This window comes from Colobus angolensis, unplaced genomic scaffold (genome assembly GCF_000951035.1).
Source record: "Colobus angolensis palliatus isolate OR3802 unplaced genomic scaffold, Cang.pa_1.0 Scaffold355, whole genome shotgun sequence".
In the NCBI taxonomy this organism is placed as follows: domain Eukaryota; kingdom Metazoa; phylum Chordata; class Mammalia; order Primates; family Cercopithecidae; genus Colobus; species Colobus angolensis.
The window spans coordinates 1,478,923-1,497,851 of record NW_012116877.1 but is presented as its reverse complement, the minus strand read 5'-3'; the positions used below and the strand labels follow the sequence as shown (position 1 = coordinate 1,497,851).

Genomic DNA, 18,929 nt, shown 5'->3' with positions numbered 1-18,929 from the left:
AAGAGGGGTAGAAGACAGACATGACCTGGAGTGCAGGGGCCACAGTCCCTCCCTGCCCCTGCCCAGCCCCTAGCCCTTACCTTGGGTATGAGGAACCAGTGGAGCCACCAGCCTGGCCAAGGGCTTCCCTGGCAGGTCTGAGAGGCCCAGCCCATTGCAGCCCAGCCGCTTCTGGGAGATGATAGCCTCCCTGAAAAGAGGACATGATGCCACCTTGAGAGCTCCCAGCTCAGGGAGGAGCAAGGCCTGGCCTGGGGACACAGGAAAGTTTGGACTCTGCACATGTGCAAGGATCTGGGCAAGCTGACCTGCCTCAGGGTGGACACGATGACAGCAAAAGTGAAAAACTAGGGGACCCTGGCCCCTATGTGGAGAAACAGGCAGCCACAGTCTGGCCTCTGGTGCCCCTTGCTGGTAAAGGCTCAGGTGGGGCCCTGCACAGATCTTCCAGGCAGTGGGAGAGCACAGGAAGTAAATGCAGGGGCTTAGAGCTGGGCTGCCTGCTACAATCTGACCTTAGGCATGTGACCTGACCTCTCTGATCTTCCCAAGGAGAACTAGGGTGGGGAGAGAAGAACCCTCCCCATCACCATCCTCAGAAAACAATTGTTGATCAACTTTTAGTGCTAAGCATAGGAGGTAATCATCATAACTAAAGTTTATTGGCCATTTCCTACGTCCCGTGCACAGCCCAAGCAACTCACATAGATGAACTCAGAGTTCCCAGCAATTCTATGAGTTTGATATCTTCATTTTCAGATGGAGAAGCTATGGTACCAAGAGGCTAAATACTTGTTCAGGGTCACACAGTGAATAAGTGGTAGAGCCAGGATTTGAACCCAGGCAGGTGGTACCAGGGCTAGGTCTAACCACCATGCTGGAAACTTTCCAAATACCTGTGGAGGTGTGAGCTTTGAACAGAGGGCAGGTGTGAGTGTCAGGGTATGACGGTGGCAGAGGGGTGGTGGGAACCAAGGCAGGGGAGGTTGGTATGGGAAGAATGAGTTCCTCTCTGTCCCATCACACAACCCACCTCCTCTACCCCCTTGGCCTCTGGTTCAACCTGCTTAATTAAGCACCTGAGTTTGCACCAAATGTCACTCTTTGACGATTAATTGTCCTGGGTTCTTCATTCCTCATGCTGCCTCCACTTAATTGTGATTGTAGGAACTGCCTGGCCTGGACAGAAGAGAAACCTGGGGAACTGTGTGCATACAGTGTCACTAAGGGAAGCCCAGCAAAGGTCACATGAGGAAAAAGAGGGGGTGGCCTGCAAGTCACGAGATCACTAGGTCACAGACTCTAGACAAAACAAGGACCAAAGAAGTTGAGCATCTTGTTCAAGTTCATGCAGCATTCTGAACCAGGCCCATTCCTTCCCGGCCACTTTAAGTAATCCAGGATCTACAGGAACTGGTGGATTCTCCCACCTTCCAGCCCTTACATCCAGGACCTTTAAGGTTCCTGGAGTGCTGGGCTCCAGTTCCCGGCTGTCCACAGGCCAGTCACCCCAGGAAGGAGAGGGACGTAGGGTGGCAGGAGGGCAATGGGAGCCACGTTTCCTGATGATTAAACTGATGAGATGAAGGCTGAGGCTTCATGGAGGCAGTGGGTGACCCCCGGCCAAACCCTGCCCAGCTCCTTGGCCTCGGACAATCTGGTTACCCAGAGGCCACAAGGTGGCAATGGTCCTTGCGTTGCTGGTCAGTGCGCACTGCAGCCTCATCCTGCCGACCCCCAACTATTCCCCTCCCACCCTTGGACTGGAGCTGCCTTGGCCTCTCTCCCAGGACCCTGATGAAGGAATCTGTCCTCAGCCTTTCTTCTCTTTTGCACAAAACCCCTCCGTGCTCACGGCCTCATGACTCTCCAGCCCTCACTCATGAGCTCCAGACCCCAGATACTCAAAGGCCACCTGGAGCCTCCCACCCATGTCCCTGAGGTGGCCCAGGGACCCCCATCCCATTTGAATTATTATCTCCACTCCCCCCACCTCACAGCAAAGCAGCACAACCATCCACTGGGTCCTTTGCAGCTTCTCCGAAAACCTGTCTTCTTTCCTCACCTCCCCATCCGATCAGTGAGTCACCTCCCAGGTATCACCCACAACTGTCCTCTGCTCTCTATGCCCAAGTCACTGCCCTGCTCACGTGGAGACACCTTTTCCCTGGACCCTGGAGCAGCCTCTCCCCGAGCCTCTAGCTTCCTCGCTGGGTCTCTTCAATTCACCCTCCATGCCAGAGCAAGAATAAGCATTCTAGACTAAAAACCTCAGGGGAGGGTTCTACTTCAAGTCTCTCATTCCACTGGGTCCTTCTGGGTCAGATTCAGTGCTGAGGGCTGAGGGCTGAGGTGAGCAGAGGGGTCAGACACATGCCTCACCTGAGGAGGCCAAGGACATGTGGAGATCGACATACAGACCCACGCTTGAGTCGGAGGATGAGGGCTCTGCCAAAGGCAGGAAGAGCAGGCCCCAGCCCGCCCAGGTGCAGGGTGTGATAGAGTCAGAGAAGGCTTCCTGTAGAGGGAGACACCTGAGTTGAGTCCTAAAGGACATGCAGGGTTATTGAGGCAGACAGGAAAGGACGTCCAGGGAACTGCATGTGCGAAGGCTTGGAGGCGAGAAGACTGTGTGCCTGCTGAAAGGTACGGCCACAAGGAGGTTGGTGTGGCTGGATAGCCGAGAGCAAGGCTAGACAGAGGCCAGGGCCCTGTGGAGCTGGGCTTAAGCCTGAGGGCAGGGGGAGCCCTGGGAGGGATTTGAGCAGGGGACGGTAATGGTCAGGTGATTTCAGAACAATCTGATCGTGCTGCCTGGGTAGAACTCTCAACATAAGGAGATTGTGACACTGGAAACCTTGTCTCAGTGAGGGTCTGATCATCTTAGTGGCCCTGGACAAGAGAGAGGCTGGGCTGGGATAGACCAACCTTGACTAAGCCGAGATGTCCCCAAGCACTGGGGCTTCCAAGGACCCTCAATTCTCAGGAAGCCTTGGCACCTTCCTCTGCAGCCTGCCCTCCCCCAGCTTTGCAGGACCCCACAGCCTACGCTCACCTTAATCTATCCCTGTGGGAGCCCCTTTCCTCTGCCATAGCCCTCCCAGAACTGCTGTCCTCCTGAAGGCTCCAAAGATGGCCACAGACTGCAAGGGGGAATGTGCCGAGACTGAGTCTCCCTCACCCACATGGGAGTGGGAGCTTCGTCCACTGCTCAGACCCCCGATAATTCCTTGCTCAACTTAGATCAGCTCCCTGCTCCTCTCCAGTTCCTCCCTTACTACTCTGCCTTCCAGGATCATGCTTGGGCTTGTGGGGAACTCCACCCCCCAGGGCCAGCTGCCCAGGCGAAGGCTAATGACAGCACTGGGTGCCTGGGTGGTCACGGCCTGCCCCATTGAAGATAAGGACAGATGGGCACAGAGTGAAGAGAGGAATAGGCGTGGATTTTATGGCAGTTCCGTCCCTTTAACAACTATTTGTTTAATGGAAAAAGAATCGAGGGAAAGGTTCTCTGCTGGTAGGGCCAACAGCCTGGAAAAAGCTGGGTCCCCTGCACTTCTCTGAGCCCCTGTGTGTGTCTTTCTCAGGTCCTCTACTTTGGAGAAGCCCCTTCCTCCAACACCCACTAGGTCCCAGGCATCAGCGAGCAGCCAAGCCTGTTGCTGAGCCCATCCTCCCACAGAATCCCATCCCCCCGGGGAACCCCCACCCTCACTGAGCCCCCCGACTCTCACTAAGTCTCCACCCCCTCACTGAGTCCCCATCCTCTCACTGAGCCCCAATCCCCTCACTAAGCCCTCACCCTCTCACTGAGCTCCATCCCCTCACTGAGCCCCCATCCTCTCACTGAGCCCCCATCCTCTCACTGAGCCCCCATCCTCTCACTGAGCCCCCATCCCCTCACTGAGCCCCCATCCTCTCACTGAGCCCTCATCCTCTCACTGAGCCCCCATCCAATCACTGAGCCCCCATCCCCACACTGAGCCCCCATCCTCTCACTGAGCCCTCATCCTATCACTGAGCCCCATCCCCTCCCTCAGCCCCCATCCCCTCACTGAGCCCTCATCCTCTCACTGAGCCCCCATTCCCCACTAAACCCCCACCCTCTCAATGAGCCCCCACACTCTCACTCAGCCTCCATCCCCTCACTTAAGTCCCTACCGTCTCACTGGGCCCCTCACTCTCACTGGGCCCCAATCCCCTCACTGGGCCACCCCACTCTCACTGAGCCCTCATATCCTCACTGAGTCCCCATCCCCTCACTGAGGCTGCCCACTGTCACTGAGTCCCCATCCCCTCACTGAGCCCCCAGGACCTGGACCCTCTTTTCGCCCTCCTTCCCCCAGCATGTGAGGATCCTGAGATGGGAGCAGACCGTTCCCGGTGTCCTCCGAGACAAACCCTAGGGATGGTCAGATTCTGTAATGAAAGACCTGGTCAGTTTAGGGGAAGAAATTTCTAAGGGATGGGCCCTGAGGACCCCCAAGTGGTAGCGGAGGGAGACAGCCAGCCTGGGCCAAGGTGGGTGGTGGGTGCTTCAGTTGCAGCTGAAAGGCCTGAGATTTTTGCTGCACTCAGCAGCAGGTAATCAAAGGCTTTAAGATAGCAGGAGACACAAGAAGAGGAAGGCGGCAGAGCTGGGGCCTGAAACAGTCTGGGAGATGGAGGTGGGGCACCAACAAGAGGGAAGTGAAGCCTCCTTTCAGGAAGACCCTGGCCCAGGCAGCCTTCCAGGATTCTCTCCTCTCCAGCTCTGAGGCCCTTTGCAGCCCTTAGAATTCAGAGTCTCACCAGCCCTCAACATCAGAATGTTCAGCCTATCATTTTACAGAAGGGCAGATGGAGGCCCAGGGAGAGGGCATCGATTGGGATTGCAGCCCTGTTGTCCTGGATCCCAGGTCTCTGACTCCCAGCCCAGGGTTCTTCCTGTGAACAGACCCATCCCTAAGGGAGGCCAATATGGCCCAGACCCCTTTTCTGAAAGTTGGTTCCCTCTCAGCGTCAGGGAACTGTGGAGCAGGCTTCCCCAAGAGGGTTTCTGGTCAGGCCATGAAAGATAAGTAAAATGGGATTGACTGAAATGAAAGTGGAACAGGAAAGGTCTTTACAAGGGAGTGAACAGCCCTTGCAAGCACCAGAAGACAGAAAAGCCAGACACACTGGGGGGACGCAGCTGGGCATCTGAGAGCCTACAGAGTGGCAGGAACAGGGCAGGTGGGGCTGGGAGCTGGAGCAGGGGGGCCTCCTCACTCCCGCCTTGACCCTTTTTCACCCTGCCTCTCCCCACACCGCCCTGAGCCCATTCCCTGCCCGTTGCCTCGGGCCTCCTTATCTGTCTTTATGATTCAGCCTCCACGCCACACCTGCTGCTGTTTGCCAGCCGTCCAGGGTTTCCTGGAGGAGCACCCTCCACACACCCTCACCTCCTCGGGCACTGTGAGAGCCTCAGGCTCCATGGCAGCCTGCAGGTTGGTCCCTCTCCCTCCTGGGGGGACCAGAGCCACAGAGGTCACCATCTGAAGGACCCTGTACCCAACCCCACCCATTTCACAGAAAAAGAGGCCAGAAGGGAAGGTGTTTTCTCAAGGTCACTCAAGGCTAATCGCTGGTTGGGACTTGGGGGTGCAAGTAACAATCACTGAGCTCCTACTGTGTGCTGGCCCCTCTGCCAAGCACTTGGCACCTGTTATCCATTAAGCCAATAGACCGGGCCTCAGGTAGGAAAGCAGAGAGACAGGGAGGGGGCCGAGCTAGAATCCAGACCTGTCTGAATCCCATTCCAGTGCTCTTCCCTCTTCCATACACCTGGGTCTCAAGTCCCCATCCTGCTGGGAGCTCCTGAGAGCAGGGCCCAGCCAACCCTGGGCCCTCTCCGCCCTAACTGTGGAGGTGGGCTCACCACCAGACACCAGGCACAAAGGTGGGCAAGCAAAGCTCAGATACCAGAGAGAGCACTGGGCCTGGGCCTTCACCCCCACCCTATATCAGGTAGCAGCTGAGCCTGGCAAGCCACTCACTTTCACAGGGGCCATGGAAAGAATTCCTGTTTGGGGATGATGACGGGTGTGTCCTGATGATGGGTATGTCCCCTGGGAGGTCCTCGCTGCCGTCACCCTCTTGTCTTCTCATCCCCTGGCCCTCCTCCTGGAATCTTCAACCCCTGTCTCCCAGCAGGCACTCACCTCCCCATCTCCACTGAGCTCTGGGATAATTGGATTTGAACATTCACTTTTAATTGCTGGGTTTTTTTTTTTGTTTTTTTTTTTTTGTATTTTTTCCAAAGGGCTTATTGAGTCTGAAGTGGTTGGAGGGAGGATGCTGAAAGGGCAGCTGATGCCAAGGATCTGAGCCCTTTCAAAGATTCCTGGACCACAGATACGCACCCACTCCACATGCCCAGACAGCTGAGGGGAGCATTTGTGGGTCCCAGGGGGTAAAGCAAACCTGCAGGCTGCCCCCCGCTGCCTCCTGAGCCTGTTTTCCTGCATCCCTCCCAGGAAGGCTGCCCAGGCTGCTTCGAGGAGACTTCCTGGAGGAGTGGAGCTTATATGAAGCAAAGTTCTTTAGAATTAGAGGTGGGGGTTGCTGGAGGAGAGCAGTTCTTTAGAATTAGAGGAGAAAGGGGAACATGACCACATGTTTACCGTTAAGATTCTAAAGACCTTTCAGACGATCCTCTTACAGATGGGACATGAAGGCTAGAGAGAGGTGGCAGTGGCTTTGTTCCCATGCTCTTTGACGGAGAAGTTGTTCGGGGAAGGTGAAGGAGCTCGGTGGGAGAATAGGAGGTGGGAAGGTGACTATCAGAGCCAAACCAACTCCTTCCATGGGAAAGGGCTGGGGAGAGACCAGCATCCTAGAAACCAGGGTTTCCAGCACCAGGAGGGGCCTCAGGACCATGAGTCCAGCATCCTCAAACAGGAATTCTTTCCATGGCCCCTGTGAAAGGTGAGTGGCTTGCCAGGCTCAGCTGCTACCTGAAAAAGCCACATCCCTGGATCACTTGGCCTGTTGGAAAAGCCCTCCTCATAGGGGTAGAGAGCTGCCTTCTGGGGCACCCCCACTGGTGCCCACTCTGCCCTCAGCTCCTGCCCAGTGCCCCCTGGGCCCCACAATGGCTCTGCATTCAGTGCTTAGCAGGCAATGGCCACATTCTTCAGAGCTCACCTCCTCCCAGCAGCATGCCTGCCCTCAACATTTTCTCATCTGGTAAGTTCCACTTCCTCTCACTGTCCCCTAAATGGCCAGGAATCAGAAGACCCGAGTCCTACGCCTGGCTCTGCCTCATACCTGGCATGTGACCTTGGTCATGTCTCATGATATCCACTCATCTGGAAAATGAGGAGGCTGAATTAAATGGGCATCAAGGTATCAGGGGGCCAAGTGCACTGATCCCAAGATCCTGAAGTCAGTGATTCCAGCATTCTCTCACAATAGTAATCCCCAACAATCCCCAACAGACAGTCCTCACCACAGATCAGGCCTGACTTAAATGCTTTACATGTGTGACACACATTTAATCCTCCTCCCCACAATCCTATAAGTACCATTAGTATCACCATTTCACAAACAAAACTGACGCACAGAGAGGTTGTGTCATTTGCCCAAGGTTGCACAGCTAGTAAACAGGGAGCTAAGATTCAAACCCAGGCAGTGGGGCTCCAGAACCCTCAGCAGGACACTGCCTCTGATCTCCCTGTTCACAGATGCAGGGAGTTGGCACTGTGAGCTCCTGCAGGCCCAGGATGCTGGGATTCCAAGTCCAGCCTCACAGTAGTTCTCACAGCATGCTAGTGTTCTAACTGGTAGACCCCATAGCCCCAGCGTTCTGAAACTCTGCTCTGAGGAGGCCGCAGCCATTTAGAAGCAATTAGAAGGAGAAAATTCACCATCACTTGGTACTTTCTCTGTGCCTATCCATTTCCCCAGCAAAGAGAAGACATTGCTTCTGCCCTTCTATGCTGGGGTCAGCAACCTGGCCAAGGTATCCCACCTGGCAGGGAGGCAGAGATCAAGGTTGGAGGGGGAGAGTCAGACCAGTTGACCTTGGATGGTGCCTCAGCCCTGAGAATCCTTGGCCATGCAAGAGGGCAATGGGGGTGCAGAGAATGGCTCACCAGACTTTCCCCTCCTGGGGCAGTTCATGTGGGGGGTCCTCACACACCAGCCGGGACTCCCCATCCAGCAGGTAGGTGTAGACAGTTTCCTAGGACAGAAGGCACTTATGAGACCCTGTGGAGAGGTCCTCTCAGCTGCCCAGTCCCAGCCTGCATGGAGGGGTCTGCGGGGCAAGGTCATAGAACCTGTGGGAGTGGAGCTCTGGCAATGATCTGTTTGGTTTTCTCTCCAGGTGATTCTAAGATGCAACCAGGGCAGCAATACACCTTGTGAACTAAGCGCCTCATCCTCTCCTCTTGGAAGGAATTCCAAGCAGGCAATTCCAAGCAGGATTCATCAACCTGCGACTTTCTTTACCACCCGAAACCCAACGTGCCAGGCAAAGAATTTGAAGGACTGAAGGTGCAGACAAATCACCTCCCATCCGGGAATATTTCCCTGCCTGACTCCAGCCTCAGACATTCAGCAAACAATAACCGAGCATCCACTCTGAGCTGTACCAGGGATGGGGCTCGGAATGCTCCAAGAAGCATCCCTCCTTCAACTCTACAAGAAACCACTCACCCATAACCCCAGCCAACGGAGGAGCACAGAGCAGGGCACTGCACCATCCTCCATGGGGGCTGGAGAGGGCTTCTTGGAGGAAGTGACCTTTCAGCTGTCACTGAGTGGGAATTAGACACATTCAGGGAGTGGGCAGGGTGCAGAATTGGGCTCCCAGGCCTTGTTGCAGGTACACAGGTAGGTCCAGAGGTGTATAGAGCATGGAGCATTTAGGAACAGACAGTGAGGGAAGGGGCACCAGGGATGGGCCCGAGGTCAGTAGGGCTGAGTGGGATGGGCCTTACGAACAGAACTGGGGGCAGGACAGGACGTGCGCAGGGAGACGTGAGCAGATTTGTATTTTGGAAAGATTGCTCCTCAGAGGGAGATCAAAGCTCTTGCTCTTTAATCCTCCCTCCCCAAGGGCCCAGAGCAGCTCTGGCCTCAGTTCCAGGCCATGTCTTGGCAGAAGTAGTTGCCCTCACTGACCTACAGGCAAAAATCTACATTCCTTCCAAGCAGAACTGGCAACCCTTAGGGATCCCTGACCAACCCCCATGCAACACAGCCTTGACCACAACTCTGCTGTTTTCTCTGCAGGAGGGTGGAAAAGGGTTTGCCTCCCAGCTGAGGGTATCCTGGAGGACTTCGGGAGGAGGTGACAGTGGAGCTACGTCTTGAAGGCCCACACTCAGTAAATGTGGAATCCTTCCCAGAAGAAGCAGTTGCCTTCCATAACTCTGAGAGTCCGCAATCCTGCCAGCCACTCTCGTTGTCATCGGCTGTCCCCAGCCAGCCCCCACTCCCTCCCAATCCCCAGGAGATGCCTGGCCACTACTTCCAGAGACACTGAGCCAGGTTCAGTGGTGGGTGTGGCATGGGGTGGGAAAAAGGCCTGAAGGGAGTGAGAGGGGCAGACACCCTCTTGTTTGGCTGGAATGAAACCTAAGTGGGATGTTCAGGGATAAAGAATTCAGTGGGAAGGAGGCCACCCACTCCTCGGCTATATCTAGCCTCCTTGTCATCCATCTCTTCAGCAGCCTGGGAGAGGTCTGAGTTATTTGGCCCAAAGCGGTTAAGAGACCAGGCAGGGTCACAGAGAAAGTCCTGCCCAGGCAGAGGGAGGGGTGGGTAATCCATGGGGGCAGAGGGGGACAGATCCTTGCTTCACTTCCGGATGTCCGGATGTCTCCCACCCCCTCACTCAGTCCTCTGGGTTAAAATTAGCTGAGTCTATTGGAGAGAAGGAGGGAACCATTTCAGACACATCAGCACCATCTGCATTCGGGGCTGCCTGCCACAATGGGTGCTGATGAGGAAGCCAGGTGCCAGCAGCTCTCCTCCCTGGGCGGGGGTCCCCTCCCCATCTCTGCTCCCCTCCCTGGGGGCAGCAGAGCAGACCTCAGCTCCCTTACCTCACTGGGGGCTGAGCCCCTCTGTGCAACCAAGCCAGGACTCCTGAAAGTCAGGGCTTCCCTACCTCCTATAGGTCTCTTGGTGGGGCCAGGGCTGACATTTCCCACTGTCCCAGGAACCTGGACCACAGCTGTCATCCCAGCCCCAGCTTTGGGGAGACAATTAATCTGTCACAGAACATCTAGACTGGCACAGCCACCAGGGCACCCTGCCTGTGAAACAGAGCCAGTCACTTCCTCCTCCCGCCCTAGGGCAGCCTCAGTGGCCACAGAGGCTCTCGGGGCAGCTCTGCAGAAACTGACCTGCCAGCTTCCACCACCCTCCCTTTCCAGATGTGCCTCCACCCCAGGCCAGATGTTGCCTTAGTCCCATCCTTCTCTGGGAGGATTTATTTTTGGGCTCCAACACGCCACCCACTTCCTACCAATTTCACACTCAATAAAGCTCACTCATTAGCCCTCCTCCTGGGCTCTGAACTTCTAGGAGGTTTGGGGAAGGCAGAGCTGAGGAGAGGGAATAGGGGTGCCTAGATACCAAGTCCCATTTATCCCTGTCATGCTGTGTGACCTTGGGACAAGCGCCCTCCCTCTCTGGGCCTCCGGTGGTTCATCCATCAAGCAGATTCAGGGACAATGGGCTCCGGAGGGATGGGAAGGTCACATTCTGAGTTGGCCATGTTTCCTGGAGCAGAGGCTGCCCTTGGCAGTGTTTAGAATAGGGAAGAGGACATTTAAGGCTATCGGGACTCAGTCAGGGCATCTCCTCCTCCAGGAAGTCTTCCATGCCCTTTAGGCTAGATCAGACTCCCTTCCCCAGACTCCAAAAGTCCCCTGCTTCTCTCTATCTGGCACAACTGACAACCTGCTACTTTGGGCCTCAAGGGCCAGTTTACCTATCCTTCTGCCTAAGGGATGAACAGTGGCCATTGAAGCCAGGTTGGGGAGTGGCCTGGAACAGATGACAAGAGGCACAATCTCCCCAGTAAGGCACTTTGGGCTCAGGTAACCATGATCACCATCCTCCATCTGCCCCAAACCTGCAACTCATCCATGGTATTGGGATGGGACAAAGAGAAAGATGCTAAAAGGCTGCTAGAGGCCATTTTTCCAGCCTCCTGTCTCCAGGCAGGGCACTTTAACCCAATGCACGTCTATTCAACAAAGCTGAGCCCTATTCTAGTACCTCCCAGACCTGGTTTCCGGGAAGTTCTTCTACATGTCTACCCTCTACTTCTCCTGCTGCATGTATTCCAAAACCCAGCTGGCTCCACCACATCCTGTTATCCTAGGTGAATCCCTTTCATTATCTGAGACACAGCTTTTCCACTTAACCTCTAAGGCCCCTTCTGGCTCAGCTGTTGCAGGATTCCTATGCAAGTTTATTCCTTGGTGCTTCGCTTCAGGCTTCCTCCTCCAGAAAGCCATCTCAGAACACCCACCCAGACCCTTCACTTCCCCGTGAAAGTCGTCTGGGCAGGGACCCTGCCTCTTTCTTCCTCCTTGGCCCTGAATGAGGTACAGCGTCGAGCTGGTCAAAGGCTTAGGGGGCGGGGTGGGAAGTGTGGGGCAAGGGCAGGCACCTACCACTCCAGGGAGCACAGCTGACAGGGCCTTCTTGACAGCACGTTGCAGGCCCGAAATGTCGATGACAGAGCCCAGACTCAGCAAAGCATCCTGGAAGAGAGGAGAGGGCAGTGAAGGGCTTTGCCGGGTAGGCCAGGGCAGACCCATCTGCCCAAAGGATTGTGAGCAAAACCCCCCAGCTTAGTCCAGAGGCCAGGGCTTTCAGGCACAGGAATCCCAGGATCTTAGGATCTCAAAATCAAACAGTCTTAAGGCCACAGAAGGTTCAAGTACCCTCATCTTACAAGTGAGGAAAATGAGGCTCAGAGAAGGGCCAGGGACTTAGTAAAGGCCTCACAGTGAGTCAACAGGTCAAGCCTGGCCTAGACTCTAGGTCCCTCGTTCTCTAGTCAAGGACAATTCTGGCATAGTAGGGAAACCACAAGGCTCCAAATTAAAACAAAACAAGCAAACAACAACAAAAAAACCACCTAAATTTGAATCCTAGCTCCACTGTGTATGAGCAGTGAGTGTCTTGGTTGAGTCACTGAGCCTCAGTCTCCTATCTGTAAGTTGGAAGCAGCTGGGGCTGTTGCCCCCTACAGGCTGACATGAAGACAATATGAAATTGAGCCCTTAAAAATGAAAATAAAAATGAATCAGAGCCCTAAAAGTGCCTCACAGAATGCCCAACACAGAGTAGATGCTCAGCTGAATATTTGCTGAAGCTGGGTCCCGCTCACTTTCCCCAGAAGGAAGGTGGTCTCACCTAGTCTCATTTTTCCAGCCTAGTGAGGGGCTGGGTTGAGAGTATCAAGAGCCTATGGGGTGCATGACCCATAAGGTGGGAGAACAGTTGGGCCATCCCCGGCAACTATAGGAGGAGAAGGAGACGTCAGCCTTGACTGCCTCACAGCCTTCCCATCCCAGGAACAGAACTCGTCCTTGCAGAGCCGGAACGGAGACAAAAGTCCCTGCTTCTCGCTCTATTAACTTGGCCAGAGCCATGGGGATCAAAGAGAAAGGTAACAGAACAAAGGAAACGAGGGCCAAGGCAAGATCGTGACTCACACCATCCACCAGCCATGCCCTCCCGCAAGCCCTTGGAAGTCCTTTCAGATGTCTTCCCAGTGGAAGGCTGGGTCTGTGTTCAGAGAGCAAAGTGATTAACTGCAAGATGAAGGAGACATGGCTGGGTCCCCATTCATGTGAACATGATATGAAGTTGAGTGTCTTAAAAGACCACAGCTCAGCATGAGCCCACAGTGTAAGCATGACTGGCAAGAAACAAAAATGCTCAAACTGCAGGTCATATTAATAGAGGTATGTTAACCCAATTGGGAAAATGACAGTTCCCCCACTTTTATAGTCTAGTTAGACCATCCTCTGTCCATTGTGTCCCAGGTGCTGACAAGATGAGACTCATCCAGAGGAGGCGACCTATGAAAGGAGGGAATTGGAAACCAAGTTTTGCATGTGACTAAGACTGGATAACCCAGGGATGCCTCATCTAAAGCAGAGAAGACCCAGGGTTATCAGTCTCCAACTCCAATCTCTCAGACCCTCCAAGATGGGGGATCTGAACTCTGGCCCCATGGACAGCCTGGGGACCCACAGGATTTCACAGGAGGCTGGCCTTGGTCTAGTGGGATGAAGGACCTTCTTCCAAGCAAGGCCACACTACAAAGGCATGCTACAGGTCACCAGGAGAGAGGGAGCAAGTGAGCTGCCCATCCTCAAGGGTGCACAAGAGTGGGCTGAATGCCCACTTGCCAGAAACCTCCGTGCTGGGCTCTAAATGAAGCCTTGCATACAGGCTTCAGCTCCAAATTTCACTCCTGGGTCTTCTTGGCTGCAGTTTCCTCCCCTACCCCCATGCAATTGTGTGTTCCCAGGAGGACGGCAGCAGTGGGCCTTCTCCCCATATGCTTACTCAGCATCACCTTCCCCAATACCCAGGCTTCCTTGGTCCCTCCCACTGCTCAAGAATGAAGACACATATCTTGGTCATGGGAAGATGTCTGCCCTCAGACATCAGAAGCTACTGATTCCAAACAACACAATACCCAAATTGGATCACTTGCCCTTTGACCCTTAGGCTCCTCATCACAGCACAGACACCTTCAGCACCACACAGCCACAGACCCCACATCCTTGCAGACATCCCAGCATGCCTTCAGACACCATCCATGTGCGCACATACACACACATGTTCTCACTGGTACAGTTCCTTACAGATTCACAGGGCAAGAGCTCGAGTGATGCCTGTGTACAATACACACAGGCTATTATGGCCTTCCAAGGTCAATTCTGAAGACTAAAAAGGGGAGGAAGAGCTGATGCCCCCAATACTCCCAAGATAGTCTTCCAGACTCATGCTCCCCAGACCGGGGCTCTAAAGACAGTGCAGAAGGTGGTGTTAGTTTATGTCTATTCCTTCCTGGAGGCAGAGGAGTCAACAAGCTGACTCCTGAGAGGCCCTGCCCTTGGTGGAGTCTGATGTACGTGATGTGGACTTCGGGAAGAGAGACCCAGGTGACAAAGTGAGCCTGATACAAGGGGAGAAATTTTTCAAAGTCACAGGCTTCAGAGAGCTAAGTCTCCCCATTTGACCGATGAGGAAGCTGAGGTTCAATGAGAAGCAATGATCAACCTGTGGTGAGCCAGCCAGTCAGGGCAGAGCCAGGTCCAGAACCCAAACCTCTGGATCTCTAGCCCCTGTCTGGTTCCTGCTCAGCACCTGATCCCCAGCTCCCACCCTCGGGGGCTCAGAAAGAACAGTCTGTCCTTTGTTCTGATTGGTGGACTCCTCAACCTGCCCTTTGCTTCAATTGGGGAATGCCCTCAACTGTCCTTTACTGGAATTGGTGGGTGCCTGCCTGACCTTTGCTCTGATTGTTCAGTCTTCTGTGACTTTTCAGGCCAAAGGCAGGATAATAGCAATAAGGAGATCAGGAAAAGAAAGTTGGGGAGAGTTGGGGCAGCAGCAGGGAAGGGTTTCCCATTCGTGCCAGAGTGGACTGGATGGCAATGTGACCGATGAAACCCAAGGCTCTCTGCGGGCATCCCTCTGTCAATCTACCTCCTGGTCCTGCCCAGCCTGCCCCAGGAGTGGAGGGTGTTGGGTGCAGGAACTAAAGCTGGGAAGAGCCACTTCAGATCTGGCACTCAAAGGGGCCTTCAAGGCTTGCTCAAATGCCATCTCCTCCATGAATCTTCCTCAGATCTCAAAGCAACCTCACCCCATTGCATCAACTCAGGGGAGGAAACAGCTCAAATTGCAAAGCCCATGAAGTGTGGGCTCAGAAGGAAGAGTCGCTGCTTCAGTGAAGGAAGGAGAGAATCAGTGGGGAGCAGCTGAGAATGGGAAGCAGGGAGATTCCTGAATTGAAGGCACAGATGGGGAGTGAGGCTCAAGTCAGGGGGCTTCAATCTTAAAAGGAAGAGGAAAGGAAAAATAGAGACACAGCTTTACCTGCTCACATGCCCATCTACACATGCCACACAAACACATATTGCCATGCACACGCACAGGCTCTCACATAAACACGCACACAGACAGATCAAAAGGCAATCATATATTCAATGCATACACAAGGCTGCACTTAGGCATGCACACCACACACATACACACACACACACACACACACACACACACAGAACTCAGGCTCGGGATGGGGTAAAGGAAGTCACATTTCCTGCCTTCACAGCTTTTTGGAACAAATATCAGTATAGATATCAGCATAAAAACCAGGCAATTTCCCAGACCACAGGGGAGAACTTGTGGTGTGTAGGAAAGAGCCACAATTTCCAGTCCTGTCCCAGATTGACTACAGAAGTTCTGTGTGGCCTTAAGCAACAACTTTCCTCTTCTGAGCCTCAGTTTTCTTGTTACTAAAAAATGGATCTTTCTAGCTCTGCAGCATATAGTTCTATGGTTTTGTGGTTTAATTCAATGAGGCTGGACAGATGAGTGGGTGGGTGGATAGATGAATGGGTGCAGGATGGGTTGGGGGTAGATGGATGGTGGATGGATGGGTGGGTGGATAGGTAGATGGGTAGCTGGGTGGGTGGGTAGATGGATAGATGGAGCCTTTCTGCTCTCCCCAGCTCCACCTGCAGCTCTGTAGTCTGAGGTAGGGCCAGTCAGCACCACAGACAGCACCATTACCTAGGACTTATCTTTCATTCACCCCAGATACCAAGAAAGGGGAGCCTGTTCTGAGTCAGGCCTCCTCTGAAGCCAGGGCTGGGGCTCAGCCTTGGGCTGGATCTGCATTTCTGCACTTATCTGGGGAGAGGAGAGGGTCTGGACTAAATTACTTCTAACTCCTTCTTAAAGCCTAAGATTCTATGAAACCAGAGACCTTGGTCTTACCCCCTCTGGAGCCACAAGCACAAGACCAACGCCCTTCCTGACGGTTGGGGTCACTGCCATAAGATGCTCTCCTTATGGAGAGCTCTCCACGAGTCTCTATGCCTTTCCCCATCTCCACAGGTCCTCCTATGGCTCTCCCCGCTGCCTGGCACTGGCTCCATGCCTCCTTCTCTACAAGGAAGCCTCACAGTGCCCCTCACACTGGCCTACAGGAAGGCAATAACATCAAACTCAAGAGTCAAGTACCTCCCAAGGTCCAGCTGTGCTCTTGGGACTGTCCGTTCACACTGATTCATGCAACTCTGCTTGTGTTAGGTCCTCTGTGAGGCCCTCCTCTCTCTGTGGGCCTTGGTGTCCCCTTCTCTAAAGGGAGGGGTCCTTCTAGATCCCCCCAGGACCTTGGAGTCCACAAACTCTCTGTCCGTCACCCCTTCCCTTCCTTTCAGGTGGACTTGCCTCCCTCCCTGCCTCCCTCAGCCGATGTCCACCTCTGTCCCAGGCTGCACTCCTGTTCCTCTCCAGGAGTCTTGACGTCTTTTCCCACCTCCGCGTCCTCTCTTCCTCTCATAGCTTCTCCTCCCACTCTCCATCTCTCTCTCCTGCATACTTCCTGCCCCCACCTACTCCTGTGTCTCCAGCCCACTCCTCCCACAAACCTCCAAATAGTCACCTTGAGAACATGGGGAGAAAGCACCTAACTCAATAGAAGCACCCACAGAATGGAGAACCCAGGAAGACAGCTAGAGGGGAAACAGGGGGTGCCAGGCAAGTGTCATCTATGCCTCTTTTGCTTCCTCCCTCCTGTTCCGGTGGGCAATGTACACAGTCTCTTATCTTCCCAGAAGACGGGGCCCTTCAAGGGCACAGGAGAACTTATCGACCTCTGTGCCCAGCACGGGTCTGGCACTAGCAAGCACAGCTGCCCAGTCAGGGTGACTGGCAAAACTGCCCCAAAGGAGGCCTCCTGTAGGCTCAGACCAGAGAAGTCCCCTTTTGCTGAGTCTCGGCCCCGAACCTCAGCCCAGCACCCAAGCTGACTCTATGCCTCCTCACAGCCTCACAGCACACCCAGCCTGCAGAGTCAGAGACAAGAAAGCAGAACAAGGTGGTTCCTCCTCCTTCCTCCCCACCCACCCATGCGTGCCACCTGGCCAAGGAGCCACCTCTCAAAGACACTGGTACCTTGGATGCTCAAAGAGGAACTGCCTGTGAGTGTGAAGATCTTGTAGCCCCAGACCTCTCTCAATGAGGCTGAGCTGGACCAGGGTCAGGAGAATAGAGGAAAGAGGCTTGGCAACCCTTGGGAGGCTTAGTCTGAAGGAGGAGGCAGGACAGAGACCCAGAACGCAGCTGGACTAGCCCAACTGTCAGTGCCATGCTTGAGTGAGGCATCAGGCTTTGGGGAGGGGAAGGTACCTTCCCAAGCACCTCCTGTGGCTAGAGGTTTCCACCAGGCGTTCCCCAATGTTCGTGTGCACCAGAACCACCCAGAGTGCTTGTTAAAGTGCAGATTGCTGGCCCTGCCCCTCGGGTTTCTGATACAGTAGGTCTGGGATGAGGTCCAAGAACTTGCATTTCCAAACATTCCTAGATGACACTGATGCTGCTGGTCGGGGGGCCACACCTTGAGACCCACTGTCACTACCTTGGATCCTCCTACAAGCCTGAGAGGTGCCTGTTTGGGTCATCCCATTGTACAGGTGAAGAGGCTAAGGACTGAAGGGGAGGGGCGTTGCTCAGGTGAGAACAGCCAATGAGGGGATGCCCCAGGGAAGGTCCCATTGGAGGGGAGAGGCTGGGGATGGAAGGAGAGAGCAAGGCTAGTGGTGGGGAGACACCGATAACAAGGTAGTATGGACGGGGCCACTCACAGCGCAGGAGCCCAGTCCTAAAGGTGGGACCTGTCAGAGACCTTTCCTCCTCCCCGCTCTTTCTCTTCCTCCCCTCCCTCGTCTACTTACCCCCTCCCCCTCCATGCCCCCATCCCTCTATCCTCCTGCCCACCCTTCGCAGACTCCGGCTTCAGTTGTTACTCCAACAGGGCCGCGTCTCCAGCCTCCGAGCCACACTGGAGACACGTGCACTGTAGAATACACCTGAGCCAGTCCCGGCGCCTCTCAAGGGTGTCCCCGTCCATAGGAGCCTGACCCCACACTGTTGGCTCCTCCCTTCCAGCATCCACAACCAGCTCCACCTGGGCCTCTCGCTCTTCCCAAGCCAGTCCCAGCTTCTACTCCAGCTCCTGCCTCCTCCAGAATGCCCTCCTGGTTGTCCCCTGCACCCTTGGATCCATCAGGAACTAGGTTTGGGGATGGATGAAGGAAAGGGAAGAGGGAAAGAACAGGAGAAGGAAGGCAAGAGTTGCCTGCATGATCAGTTCCCCGAGGGCCTAACTCACTGGGATCCCCTCAGTCCCTCGCCCAGAGTCTGGAGTCAGGAAAGGAGGGAACAGTCAGAGTGGGTAGAGGGAGGGAGGCAGGAGCTGAGTGTGGGGAGGGGGAGGATATCTGCCCTGCGAGGCAGATATCAGATCAAGCAGGGCAGAGCCGGCTCAGCTCTCCTCCCACTCTCTCCCACCTTCAGCTGCCCCATCTACAGGGCAGAACCGAGAGTGGCTCCCATTCCTGCTGCCCACATTCTTCTGGACGCCACAAACTTCCTCCCAAACACATCACAGCATCCCCCTCTCCATGCCATCACGGTCATCCTGGTCACCTGGCATTCTAGCTCTCCTTGTCCTCTGGCCTGGGGCCCATGAGGCAGTTCAGGGCAGTCACAAGGAGGCAGATGCGGGCACACTCCTGAGCAGGATGGAGGAGGGGGCTCCCAGTCCCCAAAGGTGTGCAAGCAAGGACCAAGGCCCTGCCACCAGGGAGCCTGTGCCCTGAGGGTAGCTGTGGCTACCCTCCAGC

General features: G+C 54.7%; 1 protein-coding gene across 2 annotated transcripts in view; it reads right to left on the bottom strand.

Annotated features, from left to right (window-relative positions):
- PDE2A (phosphodiesterase 2A, cGMP-stimulated) overlaps window positions 1-18,929 on the bottom strand; it is a 98,854-nt gene that overhangs the window by 21,207 nt on the left and 58,718 nt on the right. For both annotated transcript variants that reach the window (XM_011953060.1, XM_011953061.1), the window contains 3 exons: window positions 11,661-11,750; window positions 8,118-8,206; window positions 81-190 (listed from right to left, as the gene is read on the bottom strand). In XM_011953060.1, the coding sequence (XP_011808450.1) occupies window positions 81-190; window positions 8,118-8,206; window positions 11,661-11,750 (289 nt within the window). The remainder of the gene's footprint in view (window positions 1-80; window positions 191-8,117; window positions 8,207-11,660; window positions 11,751-18,929) is intronic.